The sequence below is a fragment of the Bactrocera dorsalis genome, chromosome 3, assembly GCF_023373825.1.
Source record: "Bactrocera dorsalis isolate Fly_Bdor chromosome 3, ASM2337382v1, whole genome shotgun sequence".
Taxonomy (NCBI): domain Eukaryota; kingdom Metazoa; phylum Arthropoda; class Insecta; order Diptera; family Tephritidae; genus Bactrocera; species Bactrocera dorsalis.
The window spans coordinates 5,695,864-5,714,489 of NC_064305.1; the positions used below are offsets into that span (position 1 = coordinate 5,695,864).

The window sequence follows — 18,626 nt, forward strand, 5'->3', positions numbered from 1 at the left end:
TTTAGTCGACAGGCTGAGTTCAAAACTAAAACATAGTCGGTGTTTGTCGAGGTCGCAGGTCTCTCAGCACGGTCCTCATCAGCGACCTCTTCTGGCCTTCCAAAAAGGCCTGGTGCCCCCAAAACACTTCTTGCAATTAAACGAATATCTGGATAAGCCTGCTCATATCCAACGTCTCTGTTGCAGATTTACCGAGTTTCACACAGAATTTAATCGCGTACCTCTGCTCAAACGAACGCTGCATTTTCGGCTTGCACCACTCACAGAAACACGTCGCGCGAAAAGTTTTGTCTTGACTCTCGAGGTGCTTGGGGACAACTGACCAGTCGTTCTATTACTTTCCGGACAAATCCTATAAAAGTGGTGTTTAAAGAGTTCACGTCGTTCTTTGCTTATATTTTGTAGCTTATTCAAACTCGAGATTATTCACTTTATGTCGTTGACTATTATTACCGAATCCTTGTCTTAAGAAAATGAGGTTACTCGTACAGGGCGTCGAATATGGTTTTAGTTATACTATACTTCAAACTTGATTAGTTGTGTCTTTAACTCCCATTCTGTTTCAATAAATGAATTGCTGGTTTGTCAAAAGTTGGCAAATTTACTAGCATGGCTTGGGTTGATCCATATTATTCCTTAATCTATCTTCTCCTATAAGCCATCTTAGTTGGAGGTTGGAATTGACTTGGCAGCACAAATATTGTCAAGTAGTCCTAAGTGTGGCTGCTTGAGGTCAGACGTTCCTGCGAGCTCTCTTTTCAACTAACGTTAAACCTCCTAAGGGTATAATTTATATTCTTCAAAACGGAATTTGAAATATAAATCCTTTTATTTTAACCCTTTCATAATGACGAGTTTGCGTTTTCCCCACACAGTTACCACGAATTGCATTTCCAGTCGCTGAAGGTGATATCCGTCCATCTGCGATAGTACGAATTTAAACAAGAAAGAGTAGCAAATTGCAATAACATTAAAAACGGTATATTTAAATCCTGCAAAAAAGATGTTAAAAGGTCATTATTGTAAGGAGAACAAACGAAGCATAACCGCCAACGCTGCAAGGCAAGCCTTTAATGGACTTCCTGCGGACAAACGCTATGAAGGACATGCGATGAATAACTAGAACTACAGCTAATTGTAATTTGTACCATTCTTAAACACGAAAAGAATGGGCAATGACGATGATAAGTGCACAAAAGCTCATAATGTTTTGTTGTTGCAAAGTTAATGCACCACAGAATGCTTAAAGTGCACTGGTGTGCTTAAAGAGTCGGGGGAGAGAGATAGTAAAGCGGTGGATGCGCAGGCAGAGCACTCACTCAGCGCTGGAGGTTATGTCAGACAGTTGGGAAATTTCGTGGTTTTGGATTTGTATGCTTAATGCATGACTTTTGGTTATATATTTTACGGTAGCCAGAAATTTAAGTTACTGATGATGGCCGAAAGAGTTCATTCAAGTCATATGACTATAAATTTATAAATAAATTATTAATCCAGTGGCAAACGCACACACTTTAAATGTTTCTACTTCTTAAATGTACAGCTGGTTGCAGTAAAATTAGCATATAGTTTATGATAAACTTGTCTAAATGTGCGAGAAACTGAAATTTATTCTGTGTTAATCACTTAACCTCAAAATTTCCACTTCATTACATTACGAGTTCATTGCAAATGCGAGTTTACATTGGCAAATCCATGAAAATATTAAACTGCTGCGGTTTGTTGTTTGTGTAAATTTAGTTGAGATTTTAATGAACACATTCAGCTACATATGTACATATATATATGCTTTGCTTGTTGTACATATAATTTCCAATCATAAATCTTGTCGAGCAATAAAACACTTTGAAAAATATACAACTGCTGTGTATAAATTTTGTTTAGTTGGCATTGTGTGCTCACAATAAATAAAAGTTCATAAATTTCGCATTTGTAGAGCTCACCGGATTTCGGCACAAAGCTTTTACCTGAAAGTCTGCCACGGCAATGATTTTATTCGAAAAAAATATATATACATATGTATATGTATATTTATACGAGGAATTTAATTACAATTTCTGGGTGCTTTTTTGTCAAAATGTATGTGGATATGTTCGTCATTTTTTTAAGTTAATTTTAGGTAGTCGAAAAAGTCTTTTCGTATTTTGTCGTATATTTGGTACATAATTGTATATTTATTTATAAGTATGTTCTCTTGTGAAAAAACTAATATTAAGCGTTTGATATACAATTTTATTTTATTCATATATTTTGTGTAACAGATCAATTGAAAAGTCCCAAAATTCTTGTTTTTTTTATTCAATATACTTTCCTTCAAGGGTCGTACATTGTAGTGGCCCTCCAACTTTTCGATACCGTTTTTTTAATACGATTTGTCCTTCGCTTCAGAATAGACCTCAGTTTTGGCGATCATTTATTCATTCCACGAAAATGTCTTCTCAGCGAGCGTTCTTTTGAGATTTGAGGGCGGGAAACAGTCGCTGTGGGCCAGATCTGGAGGATATGTAGGATGCGGAAGCTATGCGAAGCCCAATTCATGCAATTATGGCCAACGTTTTCACAAACTTGTGATATGCCGCATTGCCTTGGTGAAATAGCACTTTATTTTTCTTCAAATGCGGTCGTGTTTTGGCGATTTCGTCCTCCAGATGATCCAATAACGCTATATGATAGTCGCTGCTGATTGTCCTTCCGCTTTCGAGGTATCCAATAAAAATTATTCCATGCGCGTTCCAAAATACAAACGCCTCAACCTTGCCAGCCGATTGTTTTTTTTTTTGCATTTTTCCACGCTTTGTGGCCAGTTTATTACGTAAATTCATACACCATAGATCCAATTAATTCCTGAGCTATCTTTAGAGTCTTTGCTATCTCGAAAAACTTCGCTTTACTGCCACCCAAAATTATTTTGATGACTTGTTTGAAATTTTCGTCGATAACAATCTCTTTTAAGCGTCTTACATTATATTATAATTCTGAAACTAATAATCCAACAGCTGTAATTTTTATACACGCGCCTTCGAAGGTTAGGGCTAACTAAAAATCATATGGACTTAATTCTAGTCGGGCCATCTATGTGTTAAACCGTTTTAAGTACTGACAATCTTGTATTAGCTTTTTTCCGATCGTCGTGCTTTAGAGAGCAGTAGCAAGTAGAGAAGTGGCATATCGAATACTGTTATTAACGTTAGAGAGTAGCAAATCGAAAACATTATAATACTTGCTCAAACAAAGTGGCAGCGCTCTAAAAGAACACTGTTTTGACAAGAGAGCGGAGAAATGGCGATTCGATGAGGGCTTTCACATATTTTTTTATGTATGTGACTCCCAATTAAAGATAATGCTCGCAGAATACCTTCTTGTTTTCTTTCTTGTTGGTTAAATAATTGTCTTTCAAATTTAGGTGCATTTAGATTATTGCGGCTACGATTTTCAGAGTAAATTTATACTCCAAATTGTTTAAATAAAGTTTATTATAATAGCTGTTTTATATTTTAATTATTATTTCTTCCAAGAAATTAATTATATCATCTTAATATTTATAATAATAATCTTCTTATAGTTATTTACTTTAACAATTATTCTTATTTTTCTTCGTAGACGATGAGGACCTCACTTCAACAGCGGCTGCGGCCGATGATACGGATAGACGAATAATATTTTTGAATCGACCGCAAATACAGAAGTTTTGCAACAATCACATATCAACTGCGAAATATAGGTGAGTCTGAAAAGCATTTTAATTTAGTGTGTATATTTAGAAGTATTTAGAATAGAAAATGCTTTGAAAATTCAAAGTAGAGAATTTTTAATAAAAAGAGAGAAAAAAATACTTCAAAAATTCAAAGTAATGTATTGTTAACCCAAAAAAAGAAGAAAATAAAAATAAAAAAGATAAGAAAATAACAAATAAAAATTGAAAAAAAAAACTCTAAAAGCACCATTGATAACTAGAAGAAAATTAGAATCTCTCAATTTGCACATAACGTGCAGCAAGTGGCGTATAGAAAGCGTCTGCTACTCTTTTTATGCTGATTGACCACTTCCGAGCTGCTCTGCGTAATTATTCAATGTTAATGGCTTGTCAAAAGACGAAATAATTCTAAAAATAAATAATTTTCATAAGTTTACAAGTTAGCGGTTAAAAAGTACGCTGATGAAATAGTAAAAATAGAACAAAAATAAAAACTTACATAACCTGCGTTTGCGTTGATATGACGCACCTAACTGCTGGTTTTGAGTCCCATTGTCGATGACCTCAGCAACTACTTCCCATATTTTAAATAATTTATTAATAACCAGCAATGAACTTATGTGAACTCTTTGTGCAGTTATTGATTAGAAGTATTTGCCGCTACGCATTATTGGTGCGACATGGCGTATGAGTAACTAAGCAACTTTTTTAACGCAAAATCACAGCAAAGCGTTGGCTTTGAATGTATTTTAACAATAATATGATATTAAAAATACTATTTAATAACATTTTTTAATAAAATTATTTATCTGGTTATCCATCCATATACATATATTCTTATTAATTTTTTAATAACTTTTCTTCTCCTCCCTCTTTTTCTCTGCAGTTTTATAAGCTTTTTACCATCGTTCCTTTTTGAACAATTTAGACGATATTCAAATTGTTTTTTCCTATTAATTGCATTATTACAACAAATTCCTGATGTCTCACCGACGGGTCGCTACACAACTCTGGTACCGTTAATATTTATTTTATCTGTGAGCGGTATCAAAGAGATCGTCGAAGACATTGTGAGTAAATTTTGATAAAAAAATTGTAAAGTACATATAACAATTACTTTGTGTTGTACTTGTTGTTATTGTAAATGTAGAAACGTCATCGTGCGGATAATGAAATCAATCATCGTATGGTGGAGGTGTTACGCGATGGCGCTTGGACTTCGGTGCGATGGCGAGATATCGGTGTTGGCGATATTGTAAAAATACCCAATAATATATTCTTTCCCGCTGATATATTGTTGTTGTCGTCGAGGTGAGTGATTTATATTTAGAAATTAGCGATATTATAGAGGTAGTCTAAAATTTAGGGAGATTTTAGCTCTGTTGGGGTTAACTAGTCTCTCAATTTTTGAGTTATCGGTCTGAAATTTGGCACGAATTATAGTCTAAGTCATTCCTATGATCTTCGATAAAACTGTTCAGATTGGACCAATATAGACTATAGCTGCCATATAAACTGACCGACCAAAATCACTACTTGTATGAACAACTTTTTTATTTGACGAGGTACCTTCACGAGATTTGGCACGAATTGTTGTTTAAGGCATTCCTATAATCTTCGAAGAAATGGTTCAGATCGGACCACTATAAGATGTAGCTGCCATACAAAGTGACCGATCAAAATCAGTTTAATAATTTTTTGTACCCTTTTATGCCATAAGAAATGCACCTGTGAAGGGTATAGTAGCTTAGGAGTGACCGAAGTTAACGCTTTCTCTTTTTTCAAACATTTCCGTTTCTCTTCCGAAATCTCATTTTTTCCTTACCAATGTCTCACATTTTAATTTTTTTTTAACACAGTGAACCGCAAGCGATGTGCTTCATCGAAACCGCAAATTTAGATGGTGAAACCAATCTAAAGATACGCCAGGGTGTGCCAGCGACTGCTAAATGCCTGGAAACTAAGGATCTGCTGCAGCTGGACGGCACCGTGGAATGCGAGCTGCCAAATCGACATTTGTACGAATTCAATGGCGTACTCAAGGAGAATAATAAGCCGTAAGTTTTTACTTAAAATATTTGCCTACATAAAGGCCTAACTGTTTCTCTCTTTTCCTCTCTGTAGCACCGTTGCCCTCGGCCCGGATCAGATTTTGCAGCGCGGCGCCGTTTTACGCAACACCGCTTGGATATTCGGCGTTGTCGTCTACACCGGACACGATACGAAACTTATGAAAAACTCTACCTCAGCGCCATTAAAACGCTCAACCGTCGACACTGTGACGAATACGCAGATATTGATGCTCTTCGTTATATTGGTCGTTTTATCGTTGACCAGTGCGATATTGAACTTTTTCTGGACGCGCGACTATGCGAAAATGTTTTGGTATTTGGGCATAAGTGGTGAGTATGAGAGAGGAATTTTCAAGGTTAAACTTTGAGAAATTATTCTGGAATAAGGAATGAGGTATCGAATTTCATTCTTTATAAAAAAAATAATAATAATTAATATAAAAAAATTCACATTTCAATCAAAATGCAATCTCCGAAATCATCGATCTCAAGAGGACCTCGGTATATATATGGAAACTCAGGTTCTTGTGATGAACTATTTGCTTCGAACTCGAGTATATATTTGGAATCTCGAGTCCCTCTGTAAATATTGTGTGTATGCTGACGACCTTCTCCTTCTCATTGTAGGTCGATTGTGGTCAGATTTAGAGCGGGAGGAAGGACAATTTTTAGAAATTGTGAATAATGAAATTTAAGATGATGGGGGTGATATATCGATGGTCCAAACGATTAAGCGCAGGCTGTCACCGAGTCAGGTTAAGAAGAGGTTTGAGTGTCTTTGCTGCGGAATGATTGGATTTCCCATCATGACATGTAGATCGGGGGGGTATCTAAGAAGCAAGAGGCTTCTTTATCATCAGTAGTAGCTGGGAAGACCGTTAGGTCAATTGCTCTAACGGTCGGATAAGTTATGTAGAGATCCAGGACATAACGCTTGTTGAGAGTAACCCAGACTTCAGATTTCGTCTGAGTCTGGTTTTTTGTTTATTGGGCATGGGTCACTGAAGACATTTTTTAATAGGCGCACTTATCTTCAGGTGGCAGAAAATATTCCTGAAGTAATTTCGAGGCATGGTGCCGGGTCGACAGATTTTGGTCGGATAAAAATCCGGGTCCGTTCCGGTTACTTAGATCCGACTGTCTTGGGAACGGGGTCGCAATGTTTGTATGGGTCCGGTTAGATGATTGGATGCTCGTTATTACAAAATGTTTGATGTAATTGGACATTAGGGATCTCGTGGATATGGAGATTAGTCGAACTGATGAACGATTCGATACTAGCGGTGTGATCTCCACGCGTGGTTTGTTTAGTCCACGAAGGCTGTAAACGGAAGTTGGGGTTAGCTTCTGTGTGCGTGTAATGTGCGTATGGTGTTCAGACACTGGTCAGTCCATAGCAGTATGAAAGCTCAACTGGTAATAGTTTCGGCTACGAACTCTCTGACCGTAGACTCAATTCTGGTACCAAGGGGATCAGGAGCTCTCGAAAAACTTTATAATTTAATTTATTTTTAAGAAAATCTAACTTAATATTTTTTTATAATTTCAGAGGACATTAAAAGTAAAAACGTTGGCTATAATTTGTTGACATTCTTTATTCTCTACAATAATCTTATACCGATATCTTTACAAGTGACTTTGGAATTAGTACGTTTTTTACAAGTAAGTGTCTACACTTTAATATTCAACTAAATATTTTTGTTAGGTTAGGTTATGTTGGATGACTGATCCTCAATATGAGAATCTCACTTGGACTACTATATATATTTACTATATATTATTATACTATATATTCGTTGTAAAATGTGCCTAGCTTTTTTTCTAAAAATTTCTTTCGCTCTCTCACCCCAGGCCATCTTCATAAACTTCGACATACACATGTACTATGCGGAAACCGATACGCCGGCCATGGCGCGCACTTCGAACCTCAATGAAGAACTGGGCATGGTGAAGTATATATTCTCTGACAAGACCGGCACACTAACGCGCAATGTGATGGTGTTCAAAAAGTGTTCGGTGGCGCGTTATATGTACGAACCAGCAAACGCACCCGAGGATTCGACGATTGTGCAGGCAAGTCTTTCAATTCTTTCAACTCACCAGTAATTTTATTTTAATAAATTTTAACTAAAATCGCCACACACAGAATTTACTCGGCAATCACAACACCGCGCCCATCATCAAAGAATTCCTCACATTACTCGCCGTTTGTCACACGGTCATACCGGAAAAATTCGATGACGGCTCTATTATCTATCACGCCGCCAGTCCCGACGAGCGTGCCATCATTGAGGGTGCGCGCATGTTCGGCTACATCTTCGAGTCGCGCACACCACACTATGTGGAGATTAATGCGCTCGGCACTATCGAGCGCTACGAGATACTCAATGTACTCGAATTCACTTCGACGCGCAAGAGGATGTCGGTCATAGTGCGTGCGCCAACCGGTGAGATTAAACTGTATTGTAAAGGTGCCGATACGGTGATCTATGAGCGTCTCTCACCCGATGGTCAAATGTATCGTGATGCGACTTTGCATCATCTGGAAGAATTCGCTTCGGAGGGCTTACGTACCTTGTGCTGTGCCGTTTCGGTGATACCGGAGGATGTATATAATGAGTGGAAGGAGACGTATCACAAGGCGTCGACGGCGTTGCAGTATCGTGAGCGCAAAGTGGAGGATGCCTCCAATTTGATTGAGAACAATCTGATATTATTGGGTGCGACCGCTATTGAAGACAAACTGCAGGAGGGTGTGCCGGAGACGATAGCCTCACTGTTGGAGGCGGGCATTTACATTTGGGTGCTGACGGGCGATAAGCAGGAGACAGCGATCAACATCGGCTACTCGTGCAAACTTATTTCACACTCAATGGATATTATTATACTCAATGAGGGCAGTTTAGATGTAAGTTCGTGGGTGATGTTGGGTAAAATTCTTGTCTATAAAAATTCTTATGTTCCTACACAGGCCACACGTGATATTATACACCGCCACGTGGACGAGCTGAAAAGCACTGACATGAAAGAGTGCAATGTGGCGCTGGTAATCGATGGCCAGACATTGAAGTATGCTTTAAGCTGTGATCTGAAGCAGGAATTTTTAGAACTCTGCTTGGTGTGTCGTGTGGTGATCTGCTGTCGCGTCTCACCAATGCAAAAGGCGGAGGTAAGGCGGACAAATATTCAACTTCTTCTTCTTTACTTTCGTAGAGACCACTATTCAACTATAATACATATTAAGAGTCACAGTCTGCATATATTAATCCATATTCACCACCTCCCTTCCAGATCGTTGAATCCGTCACACAATCCACTGGCGCCGTGACACTAGCCATTGGTGATGGCGCCAACGATGTGGCCATGATACAGAAATCTCATGTCGGTGTTGGTATTTCGGGCGTTGAAGGGCTGCAGGCAGCTTGCGCTTCAGACTATTCGATCGCACAATTTCGTTACTTGAAACGTTTGTTGTTGGTGCATGGCGCCTGGAATTATAGTCGCATTACAAAATTGATCCTCTACAGTTTCTACAAGAATGTCTGTTTGTATGTGATTGAGCTGTGGTTCGCCATCTACTCGGGTTGGTCGGGTCAAATTCTGTTCGAACGTTGGACGATCGGTTTATATAATGTTATGTTTACCGCTTTGCCGCCATTCGCATTGGGTCTCTTCGATAAAGTTTGTTCAGCCGAAACGATGCTGAAATATCCGCAATTGTATAAACCATCACAGGATGCGAAGCTCTTCAATGTCAAGGTGTTTTGGGTGTGGATATTCAATGCACTTTCGCATTCGGTATCGCTCTTCTGGCTGCCGATGCTGATGACGACGATGTCCGTGTGGCCGGATGGCAAAACAAGTGATTACCTCTTTTTGGGCAATATCGTGTACACGGTGGGTGTTGACATGCATTTTTCATGATTTTTAGTTTTTTTCATATTTTTTTATTTTATATATTATTTTTATATAATATTTCGTTGTGAGATTTACCTAATCTTCGCATATATTTATGTTTTCTCTTTCTTTATCAGTATGTCGTCGTAACTGTCTGTCTAAAGGCCGGCCTTATCACCAATTCATGGACCTGGATGACACACGCCTCCATTTGGGGCTCAATTGCTATGTGGTTCCTATTCATGGTGATCTATAGCAACTTCTGGCCCACCATAATGTTGGCGCCCATCTTTTTGGGCATGGATCGTATGGTATTTTCGACAATCGTTTTCTGGCTGGGCCTCTTGCTCATACCCATAACGACGCTCCTGCCCGATATTCTATTCACAATGTAAGCTAACTTGTTTGTTGTATTTGTACTTGTAATTTTGTAATAAATTTTGTTTTTTGTTTTTCAGCGTGCATAATACGGTATTCAAGTCACTCACGGAAGCCGTACGCGAGTCAGAGATACGGCGTTACGATCCGGAGAATGTGATACGAGAATCGAAAACATCGTAAGTAGCGCATAAAAATATATATTTTTGAATTGTTTTATAAAATTGGTTGATATGAAACCCCCTTTCTGGAAATGTAAATGTGTGGCTTGCGATACTTTGGGTTTTTTGTTATTGTAAATACTAAAATTGTTTTGTTGTAGTACAAAAAACTACTCTGAGAAGTTCTTTGGATATATTTTATTTTTGAAAAATAATTTATTTACTAGAAAACTATTAAATACCAGCAGGGTTGCAAATTATTTATAAAAAAATAATTGAATTAACATTTTAATTATTATTTTATTTTATATTGTAGTTTTAAACGGTATTAAAAAATGTAAATTTTAATCCCACGAATCGGATAAAAAATTATTTTTATATTAATAATTAAAATAATTTTTAAAAAATTTAAATTAATTTAAAAATAAAATTTTTTAATTTTTGTTTTAATTTTTTTAAATTAATTTAATTAAATTTTTTCATTTCAAAGTTTTTTTTAATTAATAATTAATATAAAAGTTAAAAAATTTAAATTAATTTAAAAATAAAATTTTTAATTTTTTTAAATTTTTATTTTAATTTAATTTAAAAGTACTTTTTTGAACTTTAATTTTTTTTTTATTAGGTTAAATTAAATTTTTTGAATTATAAGTTGTTTTTTTTTTAATTAATAATTAAAATTCAAATTAAAAATTTAAAATCATTTAAAAATAAAATTTTAATAATTTTTTTAATTTTTAATTTAATGTAAATTAAAAATATTTTTTTTTAATTTAATTTTTTTTTATTTAATAATTAAAATACAAATTAAAAATTTAAATTAATTTCAAAATAAAATTTTAATAATTTTTTTATTTTTTATTTTAATTTTTTTAAATGAAAAAGCGAACATTGTTTTTGTATCAACTTTTTTTCACCCACCCTAATACATATATCGTCGATTTTTGTTATTACTCCTCAACCCTAACCTCACTCACAAGCCACACTTTACTTTCCTTCGGCATTTACCGTTACAGTAAACTGTCTTACAGTGTTTTTTTGCTTTTTGTTGGGTTCTCTCTGAAGCCTCACTAAAAATTTAATTTTGAATTGTTATGTATACTAGTTGACACTATTTATATTTTACATGAAAAAAAGTTAATCCAAATATTGAAATATCTAAGTAGTCGCAATAGTAGTGTCACCTTTTTTCATTACGCCAATATTTAAGGCGTAAATAATTTTGAAAAACACGCAAGTTTTTCATTACAGTTTTCAATTCGTTTTATGCTGATTTTTATGTTTCAAAAACAATTTCTGTAGGACTTCAAATATATAATTTTCAATAATTTTCCACCTCACCCCGCATTTAGTTTGTATAAATGTTCGTAGAAATAGTATTTTAAAACCTTGTATTTATTTAATTTCCCTGAACGTTTGTGTTTCGTTACAATTGTTTTGTGATGTATTTTGTACGTGGTAGTTTTTAGTAGAGAACGAAATTCCTAACGAAATTGTGTTTGTTGTATTTTTTGTGTAAGACCCTTGCTTGTTGGCCTGGCATTTTTGGTTTGAAATCGTTACCTGCAGTTTGTTTTATAAGCTGTTCTAAGATTTTAGTATGTGTATATACATATATTGTTCGAAATTACTGTTATTGCACTTTTCTGAAGTTTTCGCGTTTGCACTGTTTCACACGCTTATTTTTTAATTTATTTTTTGCTTAAAAAAATTTTATTTTGCTTTTTTTTTTTTGAAGAATGTGGTGTAAAAATTGAAAATATTTTAATATTTTTATTGGACCGATTTTTTTGGGTAAAGGGTCAAGTGAAATGCAAAAAAAAAACTTAAAAATAAATAATACAAATATCATACACAATACAGAAATAATACAGAAATATAACAAAATAAAAAAAAAAATAACCTCAAATGAAGTAAAGTAAATAAAATAAAATATGAAAAATTATTGATAAAAAGGGAAGGTGAATTTTTGAAACTAAAACTGAAAGCTATAAAAATAGAGAAAATTAATATTTAAAACAGAAACTAAAAAGTGTATAAAATTGAGAAAGTTCATATTTAGAACAGAAACAGAAACTATATACTACCAATATAGAAAAACTTAATATTGAAACCAGAAACTAAAACTATAAAAAGTAGAAATACTATTTAAAACTGAAACTAAAAAATAATGTAGAAACAAAAATAGAAAAACTGTACATTTACAACAGAAACTAAAAACGATAAAAATAGAGAAAGTTCATACTCAAACAGAAACAGAAACTAAAAACTATGAATATTGAAAAACAGAAACTAAAACTATAAATAGGGAAAGTTAATATTTAAAACTGAAACAGAAAACTATAATTTCAAATTAACGGTATTTTTTTACATATTTATTTTATAACTGAAACCAAAAACTAAAAAATAAAGAAATTACATATTTAAAACAGAAACTGAAAACTAAAAAAATAAAGAAATTACATATTTAAAACAGAAACGGAAACTAAAAAAATGAATATTCAAAACTGAAACTAAAAACTATATAACTTCAAATTAACGGTATTTTTTTTACATATTTTTTAAGTAATATAATAATAATAAAAATATAAATTTCACGCTTCTTAGAAATTTGAACACCATTCATTAATATATCAATATTATAATGTCAGCTAACCTCAATTTTAATGATTGCTAAAGCCAAGACTTACAACATCTGGTGTTAGCGACTAAATCATGCTTACTAAATCATCTTAATTAAAGATCTGAAATACTGAAATGTCATTAATTCACAATATTGCCTTAAAAACACACACACATGCCATATAAAAATACATAAATTTTACTCAAAATATTTATAAGTTCATTATTAAGTTATTTCAAGTAGTAAAAATTTAACAAAAATCAAAAATTTTATAAGAGACTTATTGGGTAGAAATGCTAGACGCAGAAAATTATAAGAATTATAGCAAAAACTAATTCGGCAGGAAACTTCGAAACGCCGCGCGTAAACGTGATGTAAAAAAGCTGCGAAAAAGCTTTCGCAAGCTCTTTGGAGTTGGCTTAAGGCTTGTAGGGTGCTGCATTTGCTGGAAAACGCTAAGAGTCACACCGCAAATAGTACGAGAAGCACGACTTAATGTCTGAAAATGTTATACAAACATTTTTATTTTTGCAATTTTAAGTATAAATAAACAGTTATTGTTGGTAATTGTATGTAATTAGTAGGACTGTAGAGCTTATATTTTTTAAGAATGTATAAAGTATATGAATAAAGTTTAGTAAATGTAGATTTAGGATAAAAATAGTGGAAGATGATTTTTGAAGAATTTTATTAAAAAGAAATATTTTTATTATCACTTTTTTTAATATTTGTATTAAAAAAATTATTTTTATATAAAAGCTTTACAAGCTGATTTTCTTTTTAATAAATTTTAAAAATTGTTTTAAATAAAAATATGTGGTTTTTATAAAAAAAAAAATAATAAAAAATTTTCAAATAAAAAATAAAAAAAAATGTGGGTTTTATAAAAAAAAAAAAATTTAATAAAAAATTTTCAAATAAAAAAAATATTTATTTTTTAAATTATTTTTATAATTTTTTTTTTCCAATTTTTTAATAAAAAACACATATTTTTATTTAAAAAATATTAAAAATTTATTAAAAGAAATATAACTTGCAAAGCTTTTAATGATTTTTTTTTAATAAAAATATTATTTTCAATAAAAAAAAAAATTTAGTAAAATAATTATTATAAATATATATATATTTTTTTAAATAAATATTTTTGTTTTGTATTAAAAATTTTTTTTATTAAAAAAATAGTTTGTTAAATTATTACCGTTCGCAAAATAGACTAATTAAGTTTATTATTATGCAATAATTTAAAACCACCATTAAAATTGTATTAAAATTATTTATTTTACTATTAAAGAACTAGTTATCGAAGCATGTACTTTCCGAAACAAACTCGTCTGGAATCGTTCCAACGTTTGCAAGTTCGTATATGATTCAAGAGACCAACAAAAAAAAACCAAAGAAAAAGAAATGAAGCCAAATTAGAGCACTGAACTAAGAAAAAAAGCATAGATAAATTTGAAAATCCATTGTTTGCACTATTGAATGGCCTTTTGCTGAAGTTTAATATCTCTTTTAATACTTATTACTGCCCTTAAGCAAATTTTGTTTGTATTGCCTTTGTTACAGTTAGAAAATATTACTTACCAAATTGTTTTGTAAAATTTGATATTTATTTACTTTTCATTTTGTAATTTATTTAAGAAAAATGTATGATGTGCTTTTTTGAAAAAAAAAAAGAAAATTTATGTTGTTGTTTGTAAAAGAAAGAAATTGTGTAGTTTATTCTAGGTTTAGAAGACAGCGTTGTATTTCGGTTCATGAATTTTATACTTTAAGCAAGGTATATTAGAAAGCAAAGTGTATATGTATATAAATGATCGATTATTCAGATTTCTCAAACTGCGCCTTAAAAACCGCTCTCTGGAAACCGCTTTCAGGCCCAAAGTTGGTCAGGATAAGCCGTAGAACATTTTCCTCATACGCAATTTTATAGGCCAAAGTCATGTTCGTCTGTCTGTATATATACGATTTAGTCCTTCAGTTTTTCTGATATCAAGGAACATGATCGGTCGATATTGGACCATACAAACTGAGCAATCGGAATCAATTGCTTGTATAGGAAACTTTTTCATTTGACGAGCTATTTTCACGAAATTCTCCAAGGATTATTGTCTCAAGGCAAGGGTGAAATTTCAATAAAAATTGTTCAGATCGGATCACTATAGCACATAGCTGCCATAGAAATTGAACGCTCAAAAGCAAGTTCTTGTATGGAATATTTTGTATTTCTGAAGGGTGTTATATCTGGGTTGCAATTCATCATTAAATCTGTAGAAATTTGAAGTTATTAGGTTTTAATGGGAAATAATAACAAAAAAGTCAAAATTCCATAAGAAACACACAGTTTTTTAATTGGGGTACTCACAACCTGTCGTAAAGCATCGTAAAATCGTAAAATTATAAATTTTTACACTTGTTTAAAAAAATTGATGTTGGATTTCATACAAAAATGAGTTTACACATTTACAATTTTCAATGCTATGTTTTCGAATCGTTATAACTTACAACTTTATGAGACTTGTGAATTGCACAAATATGTTTTATAATTTTTTATGAAATTTTATTTAATTTTTTTTTATAATAATTGTGCTCTATGAACTTTTTTAGCGGATATATAGTATTCACTATAAATAATATTAATTTTATACATTTTTAATAATTTTTTATCGAAATTGTATTCTATAAACTTTTTTGCAATGAAATGTAAGAAGAAAAATATGAAAAAATCTTTATACATAATTTTTTTTTTGATTATATTACTCACATTTTAGAGTTTTTGGAGGGAAAAATTAATTATTAATATTTATTTATCTAAAAACTTTATTAATTTCACGTAATTAATAAAATATCAATCACAAATTATTAATATATAACTTATGTATTTATTTAAAAAAATGTTACTATAGCTATTTATCGTCAGTTAGATTCAAAATTCAATATTTAATAATATTTATCTATATAAATTATTTACTAATATTAATATTAATTTCGTATAATTTATGTAATTTTTTTAATATTAATATTGCTATATAGATATTAATTTCATATAATTAATTTTTTTCCATATGATTTTATAAGCAAACATTTTATTTATTATAGTATTTGCATAAAGTGTAAAAAAATTAAAAAAATATTTTTAAAAATATTATAAGAAAATATGTTTTCATAAAAAATATCACAATAGCTATTACTTACCTCTTAGAGGTAATAATATTAATTTCATGTTATTTATTTTTTTCAAACTCTTTATTTACTCCGTAAATTTTTTCGCATTGAACTGTAAGAAATTAACTGTAAAAATTAAAACAAAATTTTTAAAAACTAAAGAAAAAATAAAATTTTATAACCAAAAAAATATTTTAAATATATTTTTATTAAAAATATTTATAATATTTTTAAATGTTATATATAATAATAATATTATATAAACAATTTTGTTTTTTTAATAAAAAATAAATCTTTTTTTTAATATTGTTAGACCTTTTTAAATATTATTAAAATTTTTTTGTATACATTTTTTTAGATTTTTTTCTTAAAAACAAAAAAAATATTACCATAGCAAAACCTCTCAGCGGCAAAAATTAATTAATAATATTTTTAAGTTTCATTGTTGTAAACATTTTTCTGAAAAAAGAAGCTGTGAGCGGTTTAGCAGTTCCAGAGCAACTTATTTGTAGCCATTTTTATTTTTCTAAAAATATATATAAAATCAATTGTTTATATTTGACATTTTTATAATTAAATGAAAGAAAAATAGAACAAACACAATTTTGTTAAAAACTACTAACATTAGTGTTAAAAAATTATAGTAAAAAAAAATATTCTCTACATATATACATAAATGTACTTCACTATAACAATTGGTGTTAGTTGAGAAAACGTAGTCAATGTTTGTATGCATTAATTTCACGAAATAAATGTAAATATGATTTTTGTAAACTAAATTAACTAACTGGAAAAAATACTATATACTGTCTTGACATGTGACCCTCTCTGACAAACTACTGCCTGCTCCCCTTTCAATTAGTGTAAATATAATATCCGTTTATTAGCTTACATAGCAGTATTATATAAGCAGTATATACATATGTATGTATATGAAAATTGTTGTAAATTTATTTGTCATTCACATTTTTCTTTTCTTTTATTTCCCCACTTTTGTGCGCTTCCCCCCGCAACGCGTTTGTTTCTGTGTGTGTGTGTGTGTTCAACACGTTCACGTTTTACGAAATGCTAACACAAAAAAAAATAAATTTAAATTTTGAATTAAAATCGGTGGCAAAATTTTGTATAAATAACAACAACAATAAATGATTAATAACAAAAATAAAATTAAAATAAAAAACCTGCAACGGTAAACCATTATATCACATAACGCCATAGCTTGGCGGTCACCGGCACCTCCTGGCGGCGCATAACCTCCGTCGAGGCATTTCGGCGCCGTCCAAATCATGAAATAACACAAGCACAACAACAACACCAACAAACTGTTGAACAGTTGCAGGTGCATAACTATCGAAATAAAAATGGCAGTGCCAACAACAAAGCGTCGACGAATCGCAGCTCCATAATAACAGTGGAAAACTTGGAAGCCGACGATGAGCAGCAATGGAAGCGCGGTGATGCACCGCTATCCGCAACGACGACAATGACAACACTGCACATTTAAGCAGGCGAATATCCAAAGGTTGTGGAAATAATGTGACACAAGTGAAGCGGCGCAAGCCAACAGTGAAACCAACAACGAACCAAATATATATGCATAGTTATAGTGTTGAAATCTCTGTTTTTTTTTTTAATTTTGTATATTTTTTCTTGCTAAAATGTTAAAGTTATCAGCAGTTACTTACCAAATAGTCGAAAAAAGCAAAATGTTGCCAATATATGTATGTATATGCAAGTGTTGTTTAGCGTGTAATTTATGATATGTGTGATTAGCTAAATGTATACCAAATAGTTGTAGGTAATTATACCTGAAACATCTACGTGAAAGTTGTGTAGCATTGTAAATGTACTTAAAAAATATTTTACTGTTTGATATTGCTAACAAAAAGTAATAAAAAATACAAATAAAAATAAAAAAAATAATTATAAATAAAGGAAAAAGAGCTGTAACTTAATAGGGTTTACTGAATTTGATATTTAAACAAATATCGCTAATAAATAAATTAAAATCGTAAATCATTTTATTAGTATTTTAAAATAAACATTTTTATATACAATACAAATAAAACAAACACTGACATATGTACCTATAAAATAAAGCATACATTTATTTCGAAGTTGAGAACTAATGACGGCCACTAGCCGTTGATTTTGTATACTGCGCTTAAAGTAAACACAAATACTAAAAAAATGTTGCTTGAGAATCGTTTTTGTTTTTGTCTTACATTATAATATATTACATAATATTACAATACTCATACAACAACACATTTTAAACGTAATCAAACTACAGTTTTCTGAACTAATCTGCTCTGATGCCGTCCCAACTCTAATAAACTAACGCAGATACTAAAAAACTTGTTAAATAAACACTAAATAAAATCAATAAAATTAACTGATTTCTTAATTAATGTTTTATGAAATAAACAAAGAAATAAGCGCCTTTTTTAATCAAAATTAAAAAAAGAAAATTTAATATTTTTTTTTTGATTTATACACTTTTTAAATATTTTTATTTTTTAAGTCTTTTAGCAACAAATAAAAATTGTTTAATAAACTTTTCAGATATTTTTTAATTATTTTAGAATTTTTTTTAGTATTTTAGAAAAAAAATTTTATATATATTTTTTTATATATAA

General features: G+C 31.3%; 1 protein-coding gene across 10 annotated transcripts in view; it reads left to right on the forward strand.

Annotated features, from left to right (window-relative positions):
* LOC105228476 (probable phospholipid-transporting ATPase IA) overlaps positions 1-18,626 on the forward strand; it is a 118,816-nt gene that overhangs the window by 81,544 nt on the left and 18,646 nt on the right. For 6 of the 10 annotated variants that reach the window (XM_049453602.1, XM_049453603.1, XM_049453595.1 and 3 more), the window contains 13 exons: positions 3,601-3,721; positions 4,581-4,764; positions 4,845-5,005; positions 5,554-5,751; positions 5,819-6,096; positions 7,316-7,428; positions 7,618-7,839; positions 7,913-8,674; positions 8,738-8,935; positions 9,058-9,663; positions 9,801-10,054; positions 10,122-10,220; positions 17,206-17,610. In XM_049453602.1, the coding sequence (XP_049309559.1) occupies positions 3,601-3,721; positions 4,581-4,764; positions 4,845-5,005; positions 5,554-5,751; positions 5,819-6,096; positions 7,316-7,428; positions 7,618-7,839; positions 7,913-8,674; positions 8,738-8,935; positions 9,058-9,663; positions 9,801-10,054; positions 10,122-10,220; positions 17,206-17,491 (3,482 nt within the window). In that variant the 3' untranslated portion in view covers positions 17,492-17,610. Of the gene's footprint in view, positions 1-3,600; positions 3,722-4,580; positions 4,765-4,844; positions 5,006-5,553; positions 5,752-5,818; positions 6,097-7,315; positions 7,429-7,617; positions 7,840-7,912; positions 8,675-8,737; positions 8,936-9,057; positions 9,664-9,800; positions 10,055-10,121; positions 10,221-13,168; positions 13,503-17,205; positions 17,611-18,626 lie in introns of those variants that run through there. The other 4 variants (XM_049453598.1, XM_049453596.1, XM_049453599.1 and 1 more) reach the window with 2 other exon arrangements.